The sequence below is a fragment of the Copidosoma floridanum genome, unplaced genomic scaffold (genome assembly GCF_036245765.1).
Source record: "Copidosoma floridanum isolate Cflo_tuat_1 unplaced genomic scaffold, Cflo_Japanese_pri ptg000028l, whole genome shotgun sequence".
Lineage (NCBI taxonomy): Eukaryota > Metazoa > Arthropoda > Insecta > Hymenoptera > Encyrtidae > Copidosoma > Copidosoma floridanum.
Window position 1 is genome coordinate 33,620 of NW_028321905.1, and position 27,711 is coordinate 61,330.

At 34.4% G+C, this 27,711-nt stretch overlaps 1 protein-coding gene across 1 annotated transcript in view; it reads left to right on the top strand.

The window, feature by feature from the left end:
- Positions 1-27,711, top strand: part of LOC106637204 (uncharacterized) — a 102,574-nt gene that overhangs the window by 21,488 nt on the left and 53,375 nt on the right. Inside the window, exon 2 of the mRNA XM_089595768.1 lies at positions 8,652-8,966. Coding sequence (XP_089451894.1) covers positions 8,652-8,966 — 315 coding nt within the window. The remainder of the gene's footprint in view (positions 1-8,651; positions 8,967-27,711) is intronic.

Genomic DNA, 27,711 nt, shown 5'->3' on the forward strand with positions numbered 1-27,711 from the left:
GTTTCTGTTTCGCGATCAGCCCTGGTTAGATAGATATTTACAGTTATAACTGTAACAAATTTGACTCGGACCCCTGTCATCTGAAGTAAAAATAGCTTTCTTAAACGGTAAAATAAAAAACGGAATTCATATAGAGATCCTAGTACGTATTAATATTAATAAAACTATTTGTAAAAATATAGTCTGTAAGTTGCAACGATAGCTTCGTGGATTAAAAATTAGCTGTTAACGTTAGAACGAGTGGCTTACTAAAACAAATTAGAACTTGAGACATATCTGTTAGAGCCTTGTCTATTTACTTAATAAGATGGGGATGAAGTTAAGATATCGCTATTGCATGTGGAGGATATGATTCTGGCTATGAATTGTCCACAGAAGTTAGTTGAAATTAAAACTTACTGGCAAAGTTAATTCGATATGACATATCTGGGTAAAGCTAAGTTTTTTTCATAACAAAATTATTTGAGATGCAGAAACGAGAATGTGAACTCTGTCACAAAGTCATTATATCGTCAAGATGTTTAAATAATTTGGTATGGATAACGTATATTTGCAAAGATCACCTATGATAACTAGTCGAGTAGATCACTGTTAAAGGCTCAATAAAAAAAAAATAATCTGAGTAAAAATACGTTAGCTGAAACTGAATCTCACCTAAACGTTTCTTACAAAAAAGTTGTGTAGACAGTTTGTTCTATGCAACAAATACTATTCTTTCTAACATTGCATATGCAGTACTTAATATAGCCATCAAACACCAGGTACATTTAACGAAGGATGACAGGCTTAAAGTTTTTTTTTTTTTAAATAAATACCTACACTAAAAGAACGTCAGTACAGCTGCATTACCGACAGCGGTGACTGTACAGTACTAACACTATGGCGCATACGCTCTACCAATTTTGGAAGCGTAGTGGTCTGAAACGGTAGCGTGTCTGTGCCAACGCGCTTGACAGTGGCTCAGCTTTTTTCTTTGAGACGGAACAGTGCCAGACCTGGGCAAATACGTATACTAACGGATTGGTACAATTATTCTCCTACTTTGGAATACTACAGCTCCTTATGTAATAAAAAGTATATACATGTGTTGAGTTTATACGCCCGTAATTAAGTAAGTCTGCATTATCTATAATCATATCATCGGCATCAATATAAATTGATGACTCAAGTGAGATGGAGCAGCATTTTGTCTGTAGCTATGAACACGTTTTTATGCTATCGTGACTATGAAAATAATAAATGTTACTTGAGAGCATTCTGTCGTAAGAAATTAATTACGTAAGAAACGTCTAATATTCAAAGTATAATGATAACTTACTTGTTAGTTACTCTGTCTTTAATAATTTCATGCGTAATGATAATTTTTTTCAAACGCATCAAATCTACTTTTTCTTTATCTTATTCTAAAGTCTAAGCCATATTAATCCATGTATAATATCTGGTTGATTGAGTACATGAAAGATATGACCATCTGGATATTTAGTAGGCTCTGGAAATAAGTAATGGAAAATTAAAGTTTTTAAAGTTACAGTTACAAGATGCTTCTAAATTTTTATATCAGCAAACATAATAAAAAAATTTCGCCTCAAAGAAAGATAAAAGCTATTTTTGGAGACACAAATGTCTTTGCGTACACTTCGAAGTTAAAATTAACTACTGGTTCTAATTCATTACATTCATATAATATGTATTGTTCACTCTAAAAATAAAAATGATTAGATTTCAGTATAATTTCATCAACATTACTCTTATAAAAACTTCGAAATTCGGCTCTACGACGTGTAAAATGTAATTATTTATTTAATTAATTTAGGCAAAATTAAAAGAACATTTTGACAAGATCACTACCCAATTGCGTCAAAAAGAGATTATTCGGACTGATTGGACTCTAGCCGTCCAAACATGTTTTGTTTTAGACTTGAATTCGACTTAATACTATTTGTAAGATATTTAATTATCAATAAATCATTTAATTCATAAATACTGTAGAATAATTGTAATAGTTTATTTGTTAAAACCGATTTGATGTCCTTATAAATTTATTTAAAATAAGTAAATTCGTAATTCACATCTTAAAGAGAGGATGTTGTAATTGAACTTCGACTTTATTAGTTTTACTGATATTCGCGGTGTTAAGCTACAAGTAGCGCCAACCTGACGGTTGGAAATGGAACCAGTTCTACTACTTAGTATGTAGTAGAAAGTATATTGGTGGTGAACAGTAGTAAACAAAAGTACTAATTTTTTCGTCTTAAAATGAGTAAGCAAAAGCTCTATCGCTTTCCTTCTAGTGTCTCTAGTTGCGATAATAGTTCAAATATAAATAAAATTATTTTTCTTAGTATACCGAATAAAGCGTGTATCATAACCAAAAATGTCACTACTTCAACATTTGTTTTCAGTGAACATTTTAGGACAATTACTATCAAGGTTATTTGATTATAATATATGATACATCGAGTGTAAAAACTAATATCCTTCAGTGTCAGATATTAATTACATTTTATAACCCATATACATTGACAAAAGACTATTAAAATGTGTTAACAGCTTTCTCCAAAGCCAGTAGGGCAAAACCGTTGCAGTAATATCATTTTTTTCTTTTGGAGCTTAGAGGGCTTATTTCAATCTCCAGCTCATGTGGTTTTCTAAATAAATTATTCGATTTCAAATATAAACAGACCACATCTGTTTGGTATAAGGTTTTTTGATTTTATGGCACACTAAAAAATATGCTTTGCATTTGCTACATTTTGTCGTTCAACGTATTTACGGGATCCTTCATGTACGTAATCAGTGAAATCCAATACACTTATTTATGAATAGTTATAGAATTGGCTGAGCTTTTAACCATTGGGGTGGTGCTACTTGTCGCTTAACACTACGAATAGATGTATAGTAAGCTTAACACTACGAATAGGTGTATAGATGTATAGTATAGCAGTAGTTAGCTGTAGTTACTCGTGCAAGTGTGCACTATAACGCTCCAGTTCTGTTCGTACCTGCACCAAGTGTAAACTTGTCTCAGGCTTATATCTGTAAGACTATTTGTTCTAAATTTTTTAAACTTTATTGTGAGTATTCGTATCTCCAGTTGATAATCAGTAAATAAATAATAATTTATTTGAATGAAACAATGTGTACGTACTTTGCTGTACTTCCAACACAACCTCATCGAAATACCTTTAATTTATTGCAAAATCTACAAGTCACAAAAATTGAGTCCTATCACGTAAACTTTATTAGGAATATAGCAAATTATATCCTTGTCAATTTAATAAAAATTTCTCTGTAGCCAAGTGAATATCAGGTTGTGCACACTTGTACATATTAACTGTGTCCAAGAAAAATCGAAAATTTTTAAAGATAGTCATTAGAAAAACTAGTAATAGCTGTCGCTATATTATATGTGATGCATGCATTTACATACTGTTACGGACATGCAATTGTTAAAAAATAATTTATTCTATTTTTATACTTTTAATTAATTAGTAAATCAATCTTACAAGTAACCCTACTCAACTGTCACTCACCAATCAGAATGAAACTTTGCACATCGATATAACACTAAAAAATATGGAACCCGTGTTTTTTTATTTTTCCGGAATCCAATTTTTAGGGGTAGAAACCACCCCTAAAATCCCCTAAGTAGGCTAACTCACGTAACTCTGGGTGGAGTCAGTTTATTCGACTGCTTTTCTATCAGAATATTACGATCTTGACCACATATAGGCTAACCTACCTCAACTCTAATATACCTCATCCCCACAAACTATTTCAACCCTTATAGACCACCCCTAATGACCCCTAAGCAGCCTAATCCACGTAACTCTGGGTAGAGCTAGTTATATCATTTTCTTGTGTTCAAAAAAATGAATTTGTTGATTTCAAATAGTTTATAACATTCTCACCATAATTACTTTAATCTCCACATGATATTAAACCGTTAAAAATCACTCTTACCAACGCCCAAATCGGCTAACCTATCTAACTATTTTTTTAACCTACGTTTATCGTTATCCAGGAACAACGACGAGGACGTAGTAGGTGTCTGTTCCCTTTGGGGTGCTTAACTATCGCGAGTCCTCTTGTCTCTCATGTCGGGGTGCTGGATTATCGTGAGTCCCCTTGCCTCTCACGTCGGGGTGCTTGATTATCGTGAGTTCCCTTGTCTCTTACGTCGGGGTGCTTGATCATCGTAAGTCCCTTTTGCCTCTCACGTTTTACAGCCCTGACAAATGTTGTTGTATGAATGGATGCCATGTATTATGCAAGTTTATTACAATAGTGAGGTGAGTTGTCTTCATTAATAGCAATAAAATGCTGTATTTTTAAATTTATCGAACACCAAGCGCATTTAATAATCAAAAATTGGCTGCACAGTGTACATTCTTCATCAATATTCTGAAAGCGGTATTGTATAGGAGTTTTAAATGTATCCGGTCTTTCTGTTACGTAGTCACATGTCCACCATTCGTGTTGAGACATGTTTATAAATCTAGGTGCTGAAAACTGATAGTGTGTTAATGACTATAATTTTAAAATACTTTTTCGCAAATGTAGATTTATTTTGATATCGTTCAATAATACTATATCAGAAAAGCATTTTACTGAATTTTTCCACGGTCTAAAGCCATACACGTCTAACGGTTGAATCATACCAGTCGTTCCAGCGGGTTTAGTTTGTATTTGAACAGTTTCATTTCCTTTATCTGTCTTTTCAAATACTTTTTCGGTTTGTCCTGACCAAGAATCCAATAACAGTGAAGAATTCTTACCAGTAAAAGATAAAACTACTTGTTCAAACCATTTTGCGGCCATTTGAGATGGTAATTTACCAGAATTAGAAGGGCAAATAAAAATATTATTTGCTCTATACATTTTTTTTTACGATTGGTCCAAAATGGGCTATAAGTGTCTTGCAAGACTATTAGTAAGAGAGAATGTAGTTTACCATCAGCTGAAACAATTGGTTGTACCGTATAACTATGGATTAATGAGTTAATTGATTGAGCAAGTCTTTCTACTTTTAGTAACCCCTTGACAACTTTTGGCCAGCATGAGCTTTTAAATTGAATCCCGATTGATCAGAGTTATAAACATTTTCTGCATCTTTGCTAATTTTTTCTACGAATTTCGAAGCTGACTTTGACAATTCAGAAATATTTGTCAATTGCGCAGCAGTGACAAACTTATTGATTTTTCTAGAGACTATTCCATGCTTCACTTTAAAGTTATGTATCCATTTTGATGAAGCCTTAAACGATTGAGAGGATAACTGTGCAATTTGTCTAGCTTCGAGTCCCCACTTTTTTAAATCTGCGTCGTAAATTGGTAAACATTTATTAAAATCACTATCCAATCCATCTCAAATGTACTTGAAAGTTTTCATTAGTTTTTCTGATTTTGATCCTTTTGTTTCGATTTGTTGCTCCCATCTGTACAGCAGTTTTCGATGTTTGACTTTTACAAATTTACTTTGCACAGATTCAAGGCTTCTTCTTTTTTTCTTACCTGAATGCCCCTAAGTGACCACTTTTATCTTATAATCCAAGTCTATACCATTTTTTGATAACAGATTTGTATCATTTTCATCAGGATCATAAGATTCTTCACCTACCTGAGGATCATCATCAACCTCTACTGCTTCAGCCGTGACGCTTTCTTCATTATAGGATAAAGTCTCATTAGTCTCGATAAGTAATGAGAAATCGGAACATGTCTTTACAATATCTGCTAGATTAAAAGCAAAAGATCGTTCTTCAGAGTTTTTCTTGATTTGATATTGCATTCAGAGCCATCAAAGGCAGAATGTAGCACAGTTAGAATTTTTTTTGGATTCATCAGCATTATGAATTTATAAATTATCATTTTAATAAAAAACAAGCTTTTATTACTACTATTTTAAAATTTAACTTTTGATTTGGGAATGGAAAAAAATTAGTGAAAAATATAATATGAAGATGAGCAAGCTTAATCAATGACTTTTATTTTAAACATTATTGATGTATGCGAATGCAAATGATGAACATTCTTAAAGTACAAACATGTTTAAGCATGAATTTAGTAAAAATAAAACCTTTTTTGAAGAGCTTTTTTTTTATTAGGTAAAAAATTAGCAGGGTATCTCATTATGTTTCAACGACCATGTAATAAGAGTGCTAGAATAGATACAAAATTTTATAATTTATTTATTTGCATTACACTCATTGTGAACTACCAGTTTTATGTTCATTTAATAATTAGTTTACTTACTATTAGAATAAGAGTTGGTTAGAGGATTGTAAAAGATAGAGCTGTTCTATACTAGGGTTAGTATTGATGACGGTAAGAATATTCAGTTGGTTTGGGAGAGCGTAAAAAAAAAAATTGGTTAGTTAATTAAGATGGGCAATATATAATAGGTGAGTTGGTTGAGAAAAAGGGTAGATATAGGATAAAAAGATTGTTTGCTAATATTAGAGCTATTAGATAGTTTGATTGATTTCCATAATATTAGTGTTGTTTAAATAAAAAGTATTTAAATTGGACTAATTCAGTGGTCTGTAATCGGTGTGGACGAAGTTCTTTATGCCGGGTTCAGCGTGGGGAACTAGCCGAAAAAAATTGTAAGGTTGCGAGAAAACGTTAGGAAAAAGCAAAAAAAAGTGAGAGAATAGGCTAAACACAAAAATGTTTACGGGTTTGCTAAAGGGAAAATAAAATCAAGAGACACAAAAAGCGAATTATTTTTTTATTTTACTTTACTTAACTCTTCGAACAATTAGTTCATATGATTCTAAAATCAAAATCAATAAATTGACATATCTTGCACTATATAATTAAGATATCATTGGATTCCGCAACACATCATATCAAAGTATTACTTCTGCTGGGTGTCCCGAGACCCACACATTTTTTTTGTATGCTTAACACAATCTTTAAAAATAAAAATTGATAAATATGTATGTATATTGCAAATGAATTTACGAATATAGTTATTTATTGCATCAATAATCAAATTGAAATAAAAGGGAGGGTGGGAATAACGAAAGCCGATCATGTAAATGATTAATATGATGATCCTGCAAATGAAAGGGACTTCGTGCCACACGCGTGTCCTGTAATACAATCCACTATATTTCAGGGATATTTTTTTACCCCTTCAGAGCTGATAGAGGATAGGTAAGAGGGTGAGATGAGATCAGCTTTTGTAAAAGTGATACGAAGATTTGGTTGATTAACGTACGATTGTGACAATTAAGATGAAAGCGCTAAATTAGATTAGTTAAGTGGTCTTTATTAGAGTAAGACGTTGGCTTACAAGATTTAGGATGATAGGATTCTTTAAGATTTAGAGAAATATGTGAGCAGACTTGAGAGGGTGAGTTTAGATAATAAGTACACATAAATCTTCATTTAATTTTAAGAATATTAAGATTTCCGCCTTTATTGTCATGCAAGGGTAGTTTCTACCACTTACAAGTCAGTATAATGAGTTACTGTATGTAGAAGCGATAAAGAGGTATAGTCAATCAACATAAGATTGTAGTTAGGATGGGTTAAAGTAAATGCTAAAGTACGTAAGAGGCAAGGGGACTCACGACAATCTAGCACCCCAAAGGAAACAAACACCTACTCCATCCTCGTCGTTCTTCCTGGATGACGCTAAACGTGGGTTAAAAAAATTATTAGATAGATTAGCCTATTTGGGCGTTGGTAAAAGTGGTTTTTAACGGTTGAATATCTGGTGAGATAAAAAAGATTGTGGTAAGAGTGTTATAAACTGTTTAAAATCAATAAATTAATTTTTTTGTACATAAAGAAGTAATTAAACTAGCTCTAGCCAGAGTTACGTGGGTTAGGCTGCATAGGGGTTATTAGGGGTAGTTTATTAGGGTTGTGTCGGTTTGTAGGAATAATCTATATTAGGGTTAACATAGATTAGACTATCTGTGGTCAAGATCGTAAAGTTTTGATTGAAAAGCAGTCGAATGAACTCACTCTACCCAGAGTTACGTAGGTTAGGCTGCTTAGGGGTTATTAGGGGTAGTTTATAAGGGTTGTAACGGTTTGTGGGGATGTGATATATTAGGGTTGAGGTAGGTTAGCCTATCTGTGGTCAAGATTGTAATGTTCTGATAGAAAAGCAGTCGAATAAACTCACTCTACCCATAGTTACGTGGGTTAGCCACGTAGGGGTTTATTAGGGGTGGTTTCTATACCTAAAAAGTGGATTCCGAAAAAATAAAAAAATACGGGTTGAATATTTTTTAGTATTATATCAATGTGCAAAGTTTTATTCTGATCGGTGGGTGACAGTTGGGTAGGGTTGTTGTAGGAGAGAAATTCTTTAATAATGATTTATAAATCCTTAGTTCTAAAGAATAGTACGAAAAAAATATTTAAAAAATAATAATTTGCGTGAACACGATTACCACGTTTTTATACTGCTAAAATCTCTGAGAAAATCTCTCACTGTTAGCATGGAATAGAAATTTTTGACAAAGTAAGTTTTTTTTTGTAACATGTATTCAAACCTTTTGTTTAATATATGCATTTGCTTGACGCTTTATTTTATAAAGGTATTTACTACAGGCACTGTCTTAAAGCTATTTTTTGTACATGTTTTGCAAGAGTATCTATACTCATATATTGCACGCATTTTTTAGGTACATTAAGTAAAGGTTCCAAAGAGTATCGGACACCTCCTGCCGTGGCTCCTCCTCAAGTACCGAGCCATTATGCACCTAACTACCCTTTAGGGCATCCTAGAAGAGAAAGAGGCCCTGGATATAGCACACTTCCAGTACATACACATACAACTCAGCAATCTTGTTCAATGCATAACCACATAATACCAGCTCCGCAAATTGGAACGGTTTATCCTTTGCAAAGTTCTACTCAGGCATCATCAACATTATCTAGTAGCAACTCTGTTATATCTGGAATGACATGTAATCTGGATCATAATGTCAATATGCCTGGTAAGTTTTATCACAGAAAAATCTATTAAAGTCAATTACATAATATTTTTATGAAATTTATCAAGATACTTTGCTAGTGCATAAACGGATTTATAACTAAATTAATAAAAGAGTTTCCAAACATGAATATTGCAGGGCTATAATAGAAATCAGGAAAAAACCTACATAACATTTATTGTTTGTTTTGGGATATTAAACGTATATTTAAAGTTTTGATGCATATCTAACAACTTGAAGATCTAGTTCAAACAGAGATAAAATAACTTTTAACATTACAATGTTAATAAGCATTGTTTCATTTTGACCCCTAGGAGCGTCTTAACAAAAAACTGCTTCCCGTTGTGTTGTCTTTGTATGATTAATTTTGTACTTCATTCTGTGTAATTTGTATACAAGATCGAAGGCAGACCACCAGAAATATTTGAGGAACGGAGAAAGTTCTGCAATACAACGCTGCAGCGAAAAGCTTTGCCCTTACTTACATAGAGCTAGTTTCTATAATAATAAAACCCCCTCTGAGATATACCGCGATCCATATGATGCGTTGTTAGTGGTAAAGAATATTGGCTTACTTGGAAAGGTATTCATTTTGATAAAAAAATTATTACTAAGCTGATATCTGAGTGAAAAACTCGTACTAGAATTGAAATAATATTACTAATTATTTACCGGGATAACAAAAGACCTCCGCTTAGTAAACCAATAGACTATTTACCGTAACAGGACTTACAAAATTAATGCTGTATTTCTTTGAAATTTTTCAGCTGTTTCTTAACTGTTACTACATTTCCTGGGCTTATTCTTGCTTTTATTTATTCATTTAGTTCGTCGAAAAAGTTTGAGGTATGAGCGAATACCGTTTTCATGTAAAATTTTCACCGAAAATCCCTGTCTAATATATCAAAATTTGGTTTTTGGCTAATAAATCCGAAGTGATACTTACACAATATTTACGATTGACGTGGCTCTAATATCAATAAATCATAATTTTAATTAGTTCAATGACGAACTTCAGACTTTCGTTTTTATTTTTGGGTTAATCACCATAGAACGCAAAATAATAGTTGTAACTAATAACCGAAATCCCTTACACTCTATACTCTATGGGACTCAACAATTTCTCAGATATAATATAATAAAAACATAAGGAGTACAATCGTGGGCTCCTTGCAGAATCAACGGGATACATCGGCTAGCAACACGGGAGCACGGTATATAAAAACAACAGAAGAAATGAACTTCAAAAAGAAGGAGGTAGGCTAGTTAGTCAGCAAAGAGAGATAAGTGCGCCTACGAAGCCACCACAAGGGATTTATTGCTTCTGCGGCGAGGAATTATCGTAATGATAATTCGCGAACTCCTTTCAATTGCCTATTAAATAGCCCCCTTTTTACTCACGCAAACCGGGAAAAAAAAACAGGCAGAGGCGAGGGGCTTGGGATGAAGAAGGCCTTGTCCCCGAAAAGGACCCAGAGAAGAAAGCCTGCAGTTGCTGAGCACCCTTCAACCACTCGACCGATTAGGTCCGGTTCATGAGGAACTCTTCCTCTGAATGCCACTCCCGTCTTTTCTCTCTAGCCTCTCCCTGCTTTTCCCTTTCCCTGTGGCGAGCCGCCGAAACCGATGCCTGTATTCGGGCATTTTCGCGTTTCCTCGCCCCCGGTCGAGGCCCCACGCGTCTAGTCCCTGCAATTATTTTCTTAATTGTTGTTAGTGAAATTATAAGCATATTAATTTTTGCATAAAGCAGCGTAAGTATGTAACGCTTAGTATCAACTGTATTTCGCCTAAAAGTTGAAGCGAAGGAACCTTACTTGCCAAACATTCGGCCAGACTTCGAGCAAGACCTTTAGCCAGACGGGCACTGCCAAATAATTACTTGTATATTACAGTTTAACAAACCAACGTTATATAGTGCCAGCAACTCACGCAGTCTTGTTTTCGAAATGTGATGAGTACATAGCGAGAACCAGAAACTGAAATAATTAAAAGGCAACACTTGATAAAAACATCTTTGAATCTTGACTTTCATCGATAAAGGAGACAGTATGTCATTTTGTTGATAAAATCTGACCATTTTATTTACTGCATTTTTACTGTGTACAAGAATATATATGTACTCACAGCATTGTCTCAGTCAGTTACGTCGCAATCACCTACATGCACATGAGCATACTCATGCAACCATCTCTAATCATTCGTGTACAACGTCAAAAGTTCGTTTCACATTTACAACACACAATATTAAATGCCTATAAACTTATGTGAATTAGCAGAGCTAAATTTTTTCGGCTTTGAAAAATAATTATTTCATTACAATGTAGAGTTTCACTGCATTTGCAACCTATACAGAAAAAACAATTTATAAAGTTCGGAGTCAGAGGCCCAGCATTGTGTTTGTAGATATATTTTTTACTATTTAATAAATACAACTATTTTTCTAATGCACTGTGTTGTCAAAGCTTGAAGAAAAAATTATACAATTTAATATTCAAAGTGTACAAAGCCGGACATCAATCCAGTCATGCAGCCAGACATTTATCCATAGTTTTAGCTATAATTTCACCAATACATTCATCCAGACATTAAACCAGACCTTAAGCTATAGTTGGAGCTGGACTTTAGGCCAGTTATTTAACCAGAGAGAACCCCTTATTGATTATTGAATACCACAGTTGAACAACCCAACGTTATGTAGTGCCATTAACCTCTTGTTTTCGAAGTGTGATGAGTGTTAGACAACTTTTAGATGAGGTACAAAGATCAATAAAATCCCGAAGTTTTGACGTGCTCCTGCAGTTAGAATATACAAACTCAGTGCTCACAGTGTTATTAAATTGCTAGAGGTCATTCAGAAATATTTAATATCTGTAATTACTCAATAAACTACTGTTATTTAACTTTACACAATGAAGATACTTTTTTTACAATTAGATGTAGATTGTATCATATCTTAGATCAAGAAACTAATAGGAGTGTTGATAAACCAGACATTTATATACATTTTTACTTAGAAACTTCAAATATTATCTGTAAAGGCTCAGCACCTCATAAACTTAATATGAAAATTAAAAGTATCGTAATGTCAATAAGGAATTGAAGTATATAAGATTGTTTGTGTAATGGTACGTGATTGTTAATAACAAAATTATCTAATTGTAAGTAATGTGTCGAAAAGAAAAAAATAAATAAAATAAAAAATCGGAAAAAATTTTTTTTATCTTAGGGATGACTTTGAGTACATTCATTGGCAAGCGATCTTCGATTGAACAATACATTTGTACCGAATATCTTGATAAATTAATTCGACCTTATGTTCTTGGTTATGTGAGAATTCAATCGTAACACCAAGTTAATAGCAAGTCTAAGATGCATTGTCACTTTGCTCCGACAGTAGGGTGGCAATGGGGAATTGTCGTGTATTACGAATGTAGTAGTTCTCTAGCTATAGTTTTTTACACTGCTTAAGCTTAAACGCCTATATACATGCAAATACGAGTAGTCTCGCTGCCCTGGTTTCATGAGTGCTTGTGCCTCTCAATGTGGTGACATCTCGCGTTAGTCTTACTTTGCCGACGGACTGATACCTGCGCAATACTAGTATGAGATCTTCGTTTCTTCTACTAAATTCGATATGTTTCTCCGTGCACATCGTGTTATTTAGTGTGCGGGCTCTCTCTCTCTCTTTCTCTTTTTTTTTGCTGCTTGTGACGTTGTTTTCGTCGTTTCCGGCTTGGTGAGCCACTTTTCGTTTATTTAAGAAAGATTTTTTTTTTTTTTTTTACTAGAATCAACGATTCACTGGTTGTGGTTATACATGTCGTATGTTCACTTATACCAAGTTAACCGACGAATGTTAGAGTAGTTCAATTTTATTTCTTTCGTAAAAATGTTTTTATTTTTCAGTCGAAATTATAGTTTTTTGTTGATTTCAAGATAAATCTTTCGATTTATCATTTCATTAGTGCATCGCACCTGCAGTCCACTTATTTTTTTTAACAATATTCAACATTCCTAATCTAGCTACTGCTCCTCACTCACGACCTTTTTTAATAAGTTAAGAGTTAGCAAGTTAAGCAGAGCAGTGAATACTTCTATGGATATTAAAATGATTACCTATGACTATTAAGATGACATACAGATTGGTACAGACAAAGTTAAAATAATAAATTTTTGTGATTCATCAGGGCTCTATACGATGGCTCGCAAAAATAAGGAACATTAATAGAGAGAAATTTCCACCGTTTCTGTCACCTAATAACTATAAGAAACTGATGTACACTGATGCTTTTGTACACAACATCGGCGGTGGCAACGACATTGGCGAAATGAGTTCCTAACGTATTAAAGACTATTGGGTCAACTTCAGCCAACCTCAAGAATATTCAAATAAGAGCGGGGTCATATGGAGCGTAATGGTTTTAGTATATATATTATGTTCTTTCTGTTCTTTTGTTTCGCTTTACCTCCGCAAATTGTTAATTCTTGTACACGGTGAAGGCAGTGGCAGCGGTGATGACGAAATGAGTTAATAATATTGAGAAATGTATACTTGTATGGCTTTACTTCTCTGTGTGCATTGTTTGCTAACCCCCATTAACAGATTATGCTATAACTTTTAAACTTTCTGAACAAGTTCAAATTTTGTTTTACAAAGCTTTAAGAAATGATATAAATGATTAGTAAGTATGAAAAAAAGTATGTCAAAATTGAACCAGACTTAGAAGACTATGCAATTTTTCAGAAATACTCGGAAAAAATGATCTGCGAGGGAGACAAGTTATCTTGTAATATATTAACGTAAATGCTGCCTTGTTGTATGTAGAACATGGGAGTAACATTCAGCGAAGTTTACCTATTTATGTATCATTACCATTACTAATTGACTGCGTTATAAATTTTTGTTATTTTTGCAATTTTTTTATCCGCATAAGTTACTCGTAAGATACATATTTATTGACCCCTTTCTTACTTACGTTAAATAAATAGACACTATAAAATAATACATTGTCACGTATTTATAATAGCATTTTTTACATTATTTACCTTTTTAATGTACATTTTTGTGAGGTTTTGTTTAACAATTGCCTCTACAAAGTTTTTTAAGCTACTATATAAAAGTGCCCGTACACAAACGCTTGGCATCAACATACAATTACTACTTTAGCTCCCCATAATTTACGTAGTTATTTGCCTATTTTCATGTAATTTTTAATTTAATTATATCCAAGCAAACTGTCCCTGCTCCTCTCCACTCCCTCACAGCTCCCCCTCCACTTATTTGTTGCCCTTTCCAGCGTTGGCCGCGATGGTTAAAAGTTTGATGCCGACCGCAACTTTCAGAGCGTGTCTTTATCAGCGCCACCACCGGCCAAGCTGTGAACTATCGCTGTAAATTATATATAGATGTATGCATATGTGTATATCAGAGATAGTTCACAGCTTGGCTGGCGGTGGTGCTGATAAAGAAGCGCTCTGAAGGTCGGCATCAAATTTTTGACCATCGGGGCCAACGCTGACCATTTCTCTCATTTAAATAATCTCTTTTAAATCCATTTCTGCCATCTCCAAAATAAAATTTATAATTTGTTGAAAACTCAACAGAATTCTAAAAATAGTATTATTCAAATGACTAAAACAGTCAAGCTTTTAGAATAAAACTTATGTGTATATAACTACACTATATAATTGATGAGAAGGGTCATTTTTAACAAGATTTTTTTTTCTTTTTCTTTTGGCTCATAGAAAGTTTTATTAATTACTTCAATAATCAGCTTATAGTTTCAGCTTATTTCTAAGATTTTGGATTAAATTTCTTCCAGTAAAAAAATTAATTTATAAATATTTACCATCTTAAGTATTTAATACTATAAATCTTCATTTGTCAAATGTGACTTACGTTAACACTAGCTCCATCACTATATTTATATGTTGAATCAATAATTACATCAAGTGTAGTAGAGAACAAAATATTTGAATATGTATTTACTATAAAAAAAGTTTGAATGCTTCTCCAAAATTTTTGTTCAAAGTTTTTCATGTATGTTTGTATAACTTAAAATTGGTATAATACAAGAAAAGTAAATGTTTCAATTTTTGTAATCTTTGAAAAAACAAATACTATTTAAAAAAATTCAAGAGTGATTTAAATTCAGATAAGAGTTATATATATGTACACTAGTGGGACTTTGCCTGTCTGCGTGTTTTGTCCGCTAACCTCACACATTCTATCTTTAAGTAAGAGTTATGTGATTTAATACTACTTTGTTTTCAGTTTTAAATTATGAGTCATGTGATTTTTATACTTTAAAAAGTAACGTATATTGCTTATAAATATTTCGTATTACAATATACTATATAAAGCATTATATTTATTACAAAAGATGAAATAATATTGCCTAGTATTATTCTTTTACCTAGCATATTCTGTCCATCATCATACGCAGTTACCCGTATAGAAACAACCTCAGTCATTCTGTGTGATTATAATCCAGTCTGGATCTATGATATTTGTAAGAATGAGGGTGCGATTACATGGAGCACGCAATCTGCAATACAGAACCACTTCAGCACATGCGAGTGAAAGAGAGGTACACGAGAGTAGCACGGAAGAGACCTCTTATTCTCATAGGCTTAAGTTGTTCCGTATTGTGGATTACATGCTCCATATGATCATGGCCTTAGTAAGCATTATTAATAGTACTTTATTATTTTATTTTATTGTGTTTTCTCAAAAAAATTATGGTTGATTAATCAAATGACCAAAACATCGAAGCATTCAATCCAAGCAACAAATCAAATAAATTTTATTTCATGGTATTTAAATAATTACTTGGAAACTAATTACATGCCTGATCCAGACTGGATTCACCCATCATACTTTACAGAGTGATATTTAACCCTTAGGTGGTACCACTTATGCCAGAGCTCAGTTCCAAATTTTCCAGTATAAAAACAGCCCAAGTAGAACTAAAAGTAAGTTGCCAATCTAAAGTGCATAAGCCAATTCAAGCAATGAAGCCTTGCCGCAAGGAGGTTTGTAATGCCAAGTCAGGACAGGCTGCGCCCTAATCAGCGCCGTATTATAAACCCACTGTAGAGCAGGTTAGGTGCCAATCTGTAGCCGTGACAGCCAAGCTTGGTCTCAGTTTTCGCCCGCTTTCAATATCCATTTGGAAGTAGGTCTTTTACTTTTATAGCATTAATGGCGCCACCACAACGAGATTTTTTCATAGTAAATAGTTAAATTGATCCATCCAGACATGGGTCCGAAACTTATGATCGTTCCATTCTGAATAATGTATACTGTAAAAAATGCAGTAGTAAAATTACTGGAGGGTAGTAACTTTTTTTACTATTCAGCGTTTATAATATCTGATTTTAACAACTGTCTGAAGCATCGTCATTTTACTAGTAATATGTTTATATGACTATCCGCTATCAAAATTTGTGTACTGAGCATAGATAAAAGTAAGAAATATGCTCAGCATATTAATTTTACTAGCTGCATATTAAATACAATTGGCTTTCAAAATTACAAGACAATTAAGATTCTATTAACATCTCTAGAAAAATACGAGACAATGGTAATATTGTGCTCCGATAGCAAAGATGCAGTGATCCAAGTAACACAAGATAGTGAAAGTAATGTCTGGTATTAAAATTACATGCAGATATTAAGTACTCTGGATGGGGATTCGGGAATCTCGCATTGACTGCTTTACGGTTCGTGCATTGCATTCTTACACTGAAATAAATTATTACGATCATTTATTTACTCGTATCTCCTCAGAATTGAAAGGAAGTTATTTATGAGAGCTTATGGAAATTCATAATCAGTAAGTATTAAGTATATTGTACATAAGCACGTTTACGTCGCTGTCGCAGCATGTTTTTTCAGTAGAACGCGTTCTATTAAGCCCGCTCACAGGAAATGGAAAATAAATAGAAAAAAAAATATAAATCGATAGATTTGTACATGTTCTTACTGATGGTAACATTGGTTTTTTCTGAAAAAAATTTTTTAGTAATGAAAAAAAAGTTTTAAGTTCGAGTCAATTTTTTTCAAAGTATCTTTCCTTTTTTTTTTTTTTTTTTTTTTTTTGTTACATAGACAAATCAGAAAAGCAAATAATAAACTACATCCCCTCGAATTTTCAGAGTAAGTGAGCTATAGGTGTAGAAATAGTAAGTAAATAAAGACTAAGGCGTGTGGTCTTACGTGCTGTCGTGCACACGGAGCGGACTAGCCAATGCGGCTGCTGGGTGATACACTTTTTTATACTTGCTTGTAATTGAAGAAAGCAAGCTAAATAAATATTGAAAACATGTACCTTAACCTATAGATTTTTAGCTGCTTTAGTTAATAATTTGTTTGTTTTTTATCGCTAACTCTTTTTTTTTAATTAGAAAAAATGGTTGTAAATTTAGAGTTGAATTTAAAAAATTTGCTCTTAAGTACAGGTTTTTTTCAGTCCGCTATATGGCAATTAGCTGACGAAAAGAGATGCGTTAAATTCAGACATACAAGTATATTCTTTTTAACTTCTGTTGTTTTTGTTATTGTTTTCGTGACAAATTTACTCGTATTCTATCTATTTTGATTTGCAATTATCGTTTTATTCTGTTCAAAAGTCATATGAATTACCTCTTGTAATTTTTTTTGTTTCCTTACAGCAACTCAACCTTCAATTAAATGGTGTATTAAATTTAAATTAACTATATTTACTTTTGCAAGTTTCAAAGAAATTATTAAAAGTAATTGTGTAAGTATTAAGTTATGCAGTGCATAGTTTTTAAAGTACAAGTGCTGGAAGAATCGAAATAAAACGTCTTTTTTATTGGTGTTCGTTATTGCATTGAGCTATCTGTATGAGTTTTAAACGTTGTTTTGATCCGTACGAATACGGTGTTAAGCATTTACCAAATATGAGGGCTGTACCTGAATCTGTGAGTAAATTTTTTCCCACGCTACCCTAGATTGCGTACATTTGTAATGTTGAAAAAACACGAATCCTCGATAATGTATTACCGATAGCTAATTTCAAGTAGTGAAAAATTTGAAAAAAGAGCTACGAGCTGAGAATATTTCAATGAATGAAAAATTTTTACTCAGTTAATTATTGCCTTCACTTTGGAGTGTACGTCAAAGCAAAGTAAGCTGTTGAATGATTCTTTATTAGGCAGAAGTAAACCAACCAATGAATTAGCTGATAATTAATTAGAATTAGTGAGAGTATTCAACGAAAATGATGATAATAGTCGGATAATTTCTAGAATGAAAGACAATATTTGTTTTAAATAAAAGGATGGCAGCAACACGTTTTTGCGAAAAGACTCGTGCTGTATAACTTAACAGAATTATACCTTAAATTTAAAAATGCAAGTCCTGACAAGAAAATTGAATTTCGCAAGTTCGCGAAATTACGGTCCAAAAATTGTGTACTAGTTGGAGCTATTGAAAGATGTTTCAAACTTTGCATACTACTTATAGATCTTCATCTGAATCATTTATTAAAAATTTGTTATTAGATTTAATAAAGCTTAAAACACATTTTTTCATAGCAAAGCAGCCAGCCACTTTGCATCACAATTTAAGAAATTCTTTATTAACTGCAGAATTTCTTATATCAATGGACTTCTCTAAAAATAACGCTTTTGTAACTCAAGATAACGCTTAACTGTTCTATTACAACAATCACCAACGCAGTCTAGCCATAATAGTAATTTATTAGAAGGATTAAAACTCAAAATGTGAACATAAAAGCATCATTATTTTTTCCAACAGTTAAATTCATGACACTGTTGTGGTTTATTGTGTACAAGAAATCATTATTAAATTTATAAAGAAAACATTCCCTATCGTTAAAAAAATCATGAATTTTGCCGACGGTGCTGCGTGGCACTTTCAGAACAAATACAAATTTATGAATTTGTGCTCACATTATAAAGATTTTTCGGTCAAAGCAGAATGGCACTTTCATGCGATAGTTCACGTTAAAAATGCATATGATGGTATCGGTGCTATCATTAAAAGTATTGCAAGACGAACCAGCTTGAGAATGATTTCTTCACTTGTATTTTGACACCTCTAGATCTCTTTTTTGGGCTAAAGAATATTGAGAAAATTTTGCTTATTTTTTTCGTCCAAAAGTAGTTATGTATTAACTCAAGAAAAATTAAAACATAGGTTTCAATCGTTGAAAACGATTCCAGGTACACTGTCATTACACTGTGCAATACCAGTGAAAGGAGCAAACCAGCTTGAAATGAAAAAATTTTCTGCCTTAAAATTATCACATTTGCTTCTGACATTAAAAAAAAGTTAGTAGGTCAGCTGAAAATACGTCAGAAATGAAAAATAAATTAAAAAGGAAAGCTGTAAAAATACGTCTAATGAAAAATCTAAAATAGTAAAAAAAAATGTTTCTTATAAAAACATTAGAAAAGGTAAAAAACAAAAGAAATAATAGAGTTTTGAGTTTACATTTTACTTGTTGTGTGATTTTATTCTTTCATAATTTTTTTTATTACTGTTAAATAATAGGTAAAGTTGAACCGTATTTTAGGAAACATTACCCTTTCACACTAATTTAATTTTCTTAAAAAAAAAAAAAAAAAAAAAAAAGAGTTAGCAATAACAAACAAACAAACTAATAAATAAAGCAGCTAAAAATCTATCGGCTTACATATTTTAGATATTTTCTTAGCTTGCTTTCTTCGATTGTAAGTGAGTATGAAAAAGTATATCACCCAGCAGCCGCAGTGACTAGTCCACTCCGTGTGCATGGCAACGTACGAGACCACGCGCTGTAGTCATCATTTACTAACTATTTCTATAACTTTAGCTCTCCCAATCTAAAAATTTGAGGATATGTAGCTTATACGTTGCTCTTTTGATTGGTCTATGTAAAAAAAAAAAAACAAAAAACATTGAGACAAATCGACCTGAACTTAAAACTTGATTTTTATTACTCAAAAAATTTTTTCAAAAAACAAATTTCACCATTAAAAAGAGCTGGTCAAAATTAAATAACTAATGTCATTACATTTTTTTCTATCTATTTTACGTTGCTTGTGAGATAGTTTAATATAGCCCGTTCTCCTGAAAAAACGTGCTGCGAGCGCAGCACCGGGTGGCTGGTTCCACGTGGATGTACATTTAAGAAAGTAAACACTTTTCAGATCATGTATCATTGCGTCAAATTGTGGCTCGAAAGTTTTTTTTAATATGATTAAGTACTTGTTAATACGTTTGAATTTTATTTATTTTATGTTAACAGTATATTTCAATTCATGTAGCTCAGTGTTTATTTTAATGAAACAATTTTTCTAACAAAAATATCATTTGTAATAAGCTACCTAAATATTTAAAATTAAGTTATTCATTAAAATTTTGTAATGAAAGTCAGTATTTCTATAAACTTATTTAGAAGTATTAATACTATTTTAACACAATAATAAAGATATTTATATAAATGCAAAAGTAATGGGTGTATATAATGGAGATAATAACATAATCTTTTTGTTGGAAATAGAATAATTACCAGTCCGATGGTACTTCTGGTACTTCTCATAGTAAAGATGTGACTTTTACGATTAGGATAATAAAATTACTTACACGATCGCAAAAGATTTCTGAAGGTTTCAGCCTCCCTGAAAATTCATATCCTGACGTTTAATTTTATCATCTGGAAGCAACATTTTTCGAACCGATCGCGGAATCCCTATATAAAGCATAGATTTTTACTTTATCTTATGCTAAGCATAGTGATTTTACTACACCATTTTTTTTAATATAAGGAAAAAAAACCTATGTCACGTGCAAGAGTTACTAAAAACGTCGTTTGTATACTTATGAATCTTACGATTGGAATAAGCAGTCTTTTTTCATTTGTTTATAATACTTATAGCATGCTAATGGCTATAGACGACAAATGTAGTATTAGGAGATGTGGTACAAAATATTGTATATCTATAGAACGTGGTTACCCCTATCAAAAATATTAGTGCTAAATCAATGCTGAAATCAGTTACCAAAAGTTAAAAATTGTTATGTTATCGAAATATAATTTATAGAAACTATTACATTTTGTTTCAAATGTATTGATTAGCATAGCAAAAAACTGATACGGTCACACAGAAGCACCCTTAGACATCAGAAAACAAGATTTGCTCATTTTTTTCTTAGCTGAGTGCGAAATAGAATCTCTATTCAGCTACATGTAAACAATGTACTCTCAACGCTTATGCATGATACTTTCAATTTCTTTGACGTAGTCCAATAAGCCTTTTCTGCACCAGTCGAACTTATAAGGGTAAGAAAACTTTCTTCGACGCAATCTGCAATCCACAGCTCTTTTATGCATACGTGTGATCACGGTTTCACCCATCCCTGGATACTGGTTTAAGACATGAGAACAGTTTTTACATTTATACAATTTATATTCATAGTGTTTCACTTCATGTCTTTTAAAATGTTTTTAACACGCTTTTCTTAGCTTTACTTGTAACTAACTATGTATGTAGGAAAATCTTGGAATTTTAACTTGACCCACTTCCCGGTCTTCGATTGGGATGAAATTTGGCACACGCTCTGAGTTCTGATGACAATACATGACTAGCTGAGAAACGTCATTACAAATCCAATACGGCCACCTCCCCAAGATGGTGGACCGGCTGCTTGAAATCCACCCCCATGATATGGGCATCAAACGAAAGGGTTTGCAATTAATTACTGCAACAGTCAATATTTATATCTATTGAGCGCGCGGTGGCTCAGTCGGCTAGGTCGTGGATTGGCCCGCGGGACACCGTGGTTCGATTCCCGGCCATAGTGCGACTTTCTCGGGCAAGTACCTCTGTGATTTTTCACATGTACTTTTTCACCACGCAATGCTCCTCGAGAAGGGTTTAGGCGACCTTCTCGCAGCAATAATTGCCTATTTTCTCCCTACCCCCTCTCAGTAATGGGAGGCGTCCCATCCCTCTTTCCCTTCCTTCTCCCAAGTGCTAAGTGCCCATAGTAGTACCCTTATTAAAGGAGCCAGACGTAGACCACTCTAATATAAATAAAAAAAAAAAAATTTATATCTATTTTGATCAAAACAAGATCCTATCGTACTATACCCTTTTCTCTCCGGCCTTTTCCGTACGCGTAGGTGAGTGTAGACGGTGGCCTCGCACAAATCGCCCTTGGACAGTATATCTCCTAAGCATGTAGATGACAGAACTTAGTTTAAGAACGAAAAACAGAAGTTCAAATATTATATAATGAAAGTATTTAGTTACATACATCTTTTTAAATAATGCTTTGCACGAACCTGTTACTCTAACTGATTTTCAGCGTACACTCAATTCTGTTTGGAATTATTTTTTCACATTATTTTCAACTTTATTAATTACAAACTTTTTTTCTTTTCACTAAGTAACTATACATCTTAATAAAGTATTCTAAAGTATAAATAGCTTAAATAAAGTGCTAAAAAATATATCAATGTTTTCTATAGTTCATTTAAGGCATATTGAAGCCATTATAGCGAAAAAATGGGTGAAAAAGTGGTTTTCATTTGTTTCATCCAGGTTGCCAAGTTTCAAAAAATATGGAAAAATTCATAGCAATAGAATATAATATAATACAATTTATAAATTTTCTTTGAGTCTGTACCGATAAAACTCTTAGAAGTACGCTATTTTGAAAATTTCAAACATTTTCTAAAATTTGAATTTGGTGCCAAAAATTTTGAAAAAATTTCAGTTAATATGAATTATTTTTGTCTTTATAATTCAATAAGAATCTTTGGGATCGGTTGAAAAATAGCGGAGATATCTTTAAAAAACCAAAATTTACCATTTAGGGCCTATAGTGAACCTATGAATGGATTGGGGTCCGGAAAATTAAAAAAAAAAATTTTTTATATAGTACACTAATTACATAAATTTTTTCATAGTTGTTAGAGCTAAGGCAGTTTTATCCTCCTTATTTGGCTAGGCCTTTCGTATGCAAAAAGGGGGTCCCGTTACAGGTGGCTGGTTGGATAGCAGCGGCTTTTGGTTAAAAAAACCACCTATGAAACATGAATCCCAACATAAGAAAATCTTTGCCGACGTTCTTATTTATTGTCACTAATCAATACAAGGCTACACTACACTCAATTTCCAACACACACACACACGCGCGCGCGTGCACGCGCGCACACACCCTCGTACCCATGCGCTAGTTACGTCAGTGCCTTTTTAAGAAACTAAGTACGGTACAATGTTCATATTACAAGTAAAATATTGGCATGCACAAGCCTTATTTGTGTTTTCTTTCGCTTTCCATAGAACATACCTACAAATTCATTTAACAACTACAATTTTACACACTTATCTGACTAAGCTTAATATGTCTATATTTTTTTTTCTGTTCCTTCGGCTACCAGCGTCATCTGATAATTAGTCGCTGTCTCTCTTTCTCTCACATGAATTCAGGTTCTGAGGAAAAAACGTGACTTTGTTACTTATACCCCTTCCCTCAAAACAGACATTTCCTTAAATGCTCCAATCTACTCCAAAATTAAACTCAACCGTTAGCAGAAAAACGTTATGAGTAAGTTGCTGGGGTCTAAAGACCCTTATTCCTGTCAGTTGATATATTAGCTGCTAGTTCCTCTCGACGTGGTCCTGGATAAAGATCGTGACCTAGGCCTGCTTGTAACGGCGTGTATCTGGCGAGGTATTGTGATTTAGGGAAGGGGGTGCTTCTCTGGCCCAAGTGTACAATTAATTTCTAATACAACTACGACTGATTAACTCTCTCCTTTTCTCTTCTTTTTCGACTGGCACAATAAGCAATTACCCAATATTAACCAGTGTTACTGCATTGAAGCTATCGTTTTCTCCTTTTTAAGCTTCGTATTGACCAGATCGACCTACTTACTTGGCTCTTTGTCACCATCATTCACCTTGCGTGAACCCCTCCCAAAATCTTTATTTTTCTAATTTCTCGGCGCAATAAATTAAGACTCTATAGCTAAACCTACAAGTGTCAATTTGCACTACCTGTATATATTTTACTGTTATTTATTTATTTATTTTTTCACACACAGCACCTAGGGTTGCCTGGCATTTACCTACGTCATCTCTCCACTTTCTTTGCCTCCTCCTCCTCCTCCAAGAACATGAATTGAAATGCCTGGGTTTAAGCTGAACCAGGGAAAGTGGGCAGATAGGATACGATACGTACATTATTGCACCGCTCTATCCACTCCTAATCGTCTTTGCACCCGCGATACCGTATTTTGGGGGAAGGGCCACTGAACGCTTTGACATTTTCTAACACGGTATATGTTTTGCGGGGGTTGTGCACACCCGATCCTCGAGTGTAGATATGACTCGGGATTGACTCCATGATAAGCCTGAGACTCGTGTAAGTGAAAGTAACACCGATCTTGCTTCTTTATTTTCGCGTTTTTCCTGGACGCATATTCGTGCGAGGCCACGTCTGAGTAGTACCTTGGCAGTGGGGACATGGAATTTGCCTTCTGACATGGATCGTAATCGCATTTCGCTTGAGAGGGGGTGCCGACTGACGCACCTACGGACTAAAGGTGAGTCGCAATTTCCTGAATTATGTCCACGTACCCAGTATGTGAAGTAGGCATGAGGCGGGGGCTCCACCCTCGGTTTGGTAGGTATTATCCTCATCTCTCGGAACATCACCCCTCTCTGTTTTAACTGACAAGAACCCCTCTTGAGATTTGGTCTCATGGCATCCTAGCTTCCTGTCTAGGTGGAGCACAGTTGGGCTACAGTGACTTTTTATGTTTAAAAATTTGCCGACAGCGCAAATCTTGGTAGATTTTTTTTTTTTTCTTATTTTTTTTTTTAACTACTAAGCAAGCCCTAAGCTTTAGTGTACCTTTGCAACTTCTATGACATTATGTAACCTATCCTAAAAAAGGCTTTCTCTTATGTTAGAGCCGAAGAAACCTGCGTCTAAAGAATTGATTTGTTGGCTAAGATAGTTATAAATGTTTTGGCTCATTATCCTCCCAATCCATGGGACCTACACCTGCCAGGATCTGGGATGCTTCTCCAGGCCACAGGTAGTGAGCCTGCGGGGGTTGAACCAAGGATGTCGATACCGCGGAATCGCTGACAGCTGAATTTCATAATGTCTCAAAAAAAGAAAGCCTGCACTCTGAAGACGGGTGGAAAGTTAAAATGGGCTACGTACACAAGGGGCCCAGCTTCGCCAGGAAAGGATGACTGAAAAGGAAAATTGAGCGACTCAGAGTCGCTCAGCTGCATTTCCTGTGGCCCTTTAGCCTTCGTTTTCCACCTTCTTTGCTTTCCCGCGATCTCTGTCAGCCATCTGCCATGGCCCTTATCTTGTGCTCAAGATTCCGTGGCTCTCCCCCTATGTATCCAAGTGAGAGCCGAACCAGCGTTGGGATATTGTCATGGTCCAAGCTTCCAGTGCCTTCACCCGCAAGTCACTGGCACTCTCCCTATTAGTTCCGTCTATGGGAAAAAGGGAGAGCATGCATGACATCTCAGAGAGGGCAGTAAAGTCTCGCACTTATGGCAGCACTCTGCTACAGATAAACTCATCGATCTTGCTATCTGACAGAGATTTCAGATCATTGGCCCGTGGGTGTGCATGAATTCGACCCAGTGTGGGTGAAGTGACTCCTGCTTCTCTTTTATGGCTTCCAACAAGGTTCTTGATCTCGTCCTACTCTTCTTGCTCAATCAAGTCAAAAATAGGTGCAGCAGGATTTAGAGGAATAAAGAGGAATAAGGTCTGAATCCGGGGCGTTACCGGTAAGTCTGTTGGAAACCTGGTGGAACTCCTGATTTGCACTTTTGGGCATCCATCAGACATCTGCTAAGCTTGCATGCAAATCAACCTCTTCGCTATCCGCTGGCCTCTTAAATCACTGAGGGACTCAAGGAGATCCTTCAGAACTCGGTAGCTCGGGTTTTCAGAGGGGTGGACAGGAAAATTACCGATGATTGTTGGTGACCCAGGGACAGACGGGCCGAGTGGTTCGGGCTGTGGGACGAGGGAGGACTAGAGTTCTGGCCTCCTCTGACTCACTTGGCATTAACCGTACGCTCACATAAATAAAAAAAAAAAAAAAGTAGAATTAAATAGAGCAATCCTCAAGGAATAACACATAAGGTAAAGACAAAAAAGCACAGTAATAAGGGTTTAGTTGCGAAAGAAAATTACCTCATCCTTTACATCGCATTGTTACCTACTTTGCAGCTTGAAAGGAAAGAATATTCCTTTATCGTAATATGTAAACGACTCGCGACTTGGCTGCTATAATTTCGTACAGACCCTTAAACTGTGGTGTTAATTTTTCCGAAAGTTTTTTTGCCACCTTGGATAAAAAATGAGTTTGCCTCAGCACTTGAGCACCTTTTTTAAAATGCACGTCTCTTCACCCCCTGATTATAATATTTCTCCTGCCTTAATCTCGTATTTTAGAATTGGAATTAAAAGTAGATTTATTTGTTTAGAGAAGTACAAAAGTTTCGATATATAGTCTATATCGCTCTTAATGTTTAAACGAGATATCACAGTTAAATACATACGCTTACAACGCTCAAACGAGTCAATGATAAAAGATTAATATAAGTCATTTAAATTCACAATGTACAGTGATATCACAGATAACATTGCACAAATCTACATCAGTCAATGCTTATGAAATATAATTTGATGCGCTTGGCTACCAAATCGCGTAATGCATCAAGTTTTTTTACACGATCTTCCCACGCTTCAGTCGAAATTCTCTCTAGTGGTTCCCCTGATTCAAATTTTTGGATTAAGCTTTTCGTCACCTTAGGGTGTCTATCTTAATTCAAAAACGCTGGGAAAACTTTTAAAGATGCTTTAGTCCTGGTATTGACTGCATGTCGAAACTCATGTACGTGCACATCTCAGTGACGATGATCAGCGCTCACAGTCGTGGCTGTCTATGTTGAACGTCAGCTTGTTCACGCGTGAAAAATGCTGTAATATGTACCTTCTTAAGATCTTGGCAATTGGTTTGTCATCAAACTTGCGGCTATTGTCAGTCAAAAAATAATCTGGCGTTTCCCACCAAAATAAAATTAACTCTTCCAACGCTCGTGCTACACTTTTTCCATTTAACTTTTGTAGAGGTTTTGCCTAAATCCACCGCATGAATAAGTCTTGAAAGACTATAAAGTACTTATGACCTCTCTTGCTTGGTGGAAACTCTAGTTCTGCGGTGGAAACTCCTTTAGATTTTCCGCCACGACGGTCCATGTTCTTTCAACGATTTGCTTTCCCATCAGCCGTCTGTGGTATCTTAAATTTCTGGCACAGTTTGCGCGATTTTACAAAAATCTTAACGTCATCATACATACATTGGCAAAAATACTCGCGTGCTACTCAGTCTTTTCTGTACTTATATGTCCACTCAATGGGATACAGTGCGCATCAGTCATCACACGCTCCGTATGTTCTTTTGGCACTACCAGTTGCCACTTTTCCTCTTGATGCACTATTGGATCTAATAGAGAATCGGCCTGATGTGTATACGATTTCCTGTCCTTAACTGGCCAATCCTTAAATTTTACCGGATTTTTTGACATCCTTCGCAAGATATTAATGTACCACTAGTCACTAATTTTTTCAAAGGCTGCAACTTCTACCTCCACGCCTGATATTTAGGAAAGTGCATCAATCACGGCGTCAATCGCCCATTGGTGAGATGCTCCT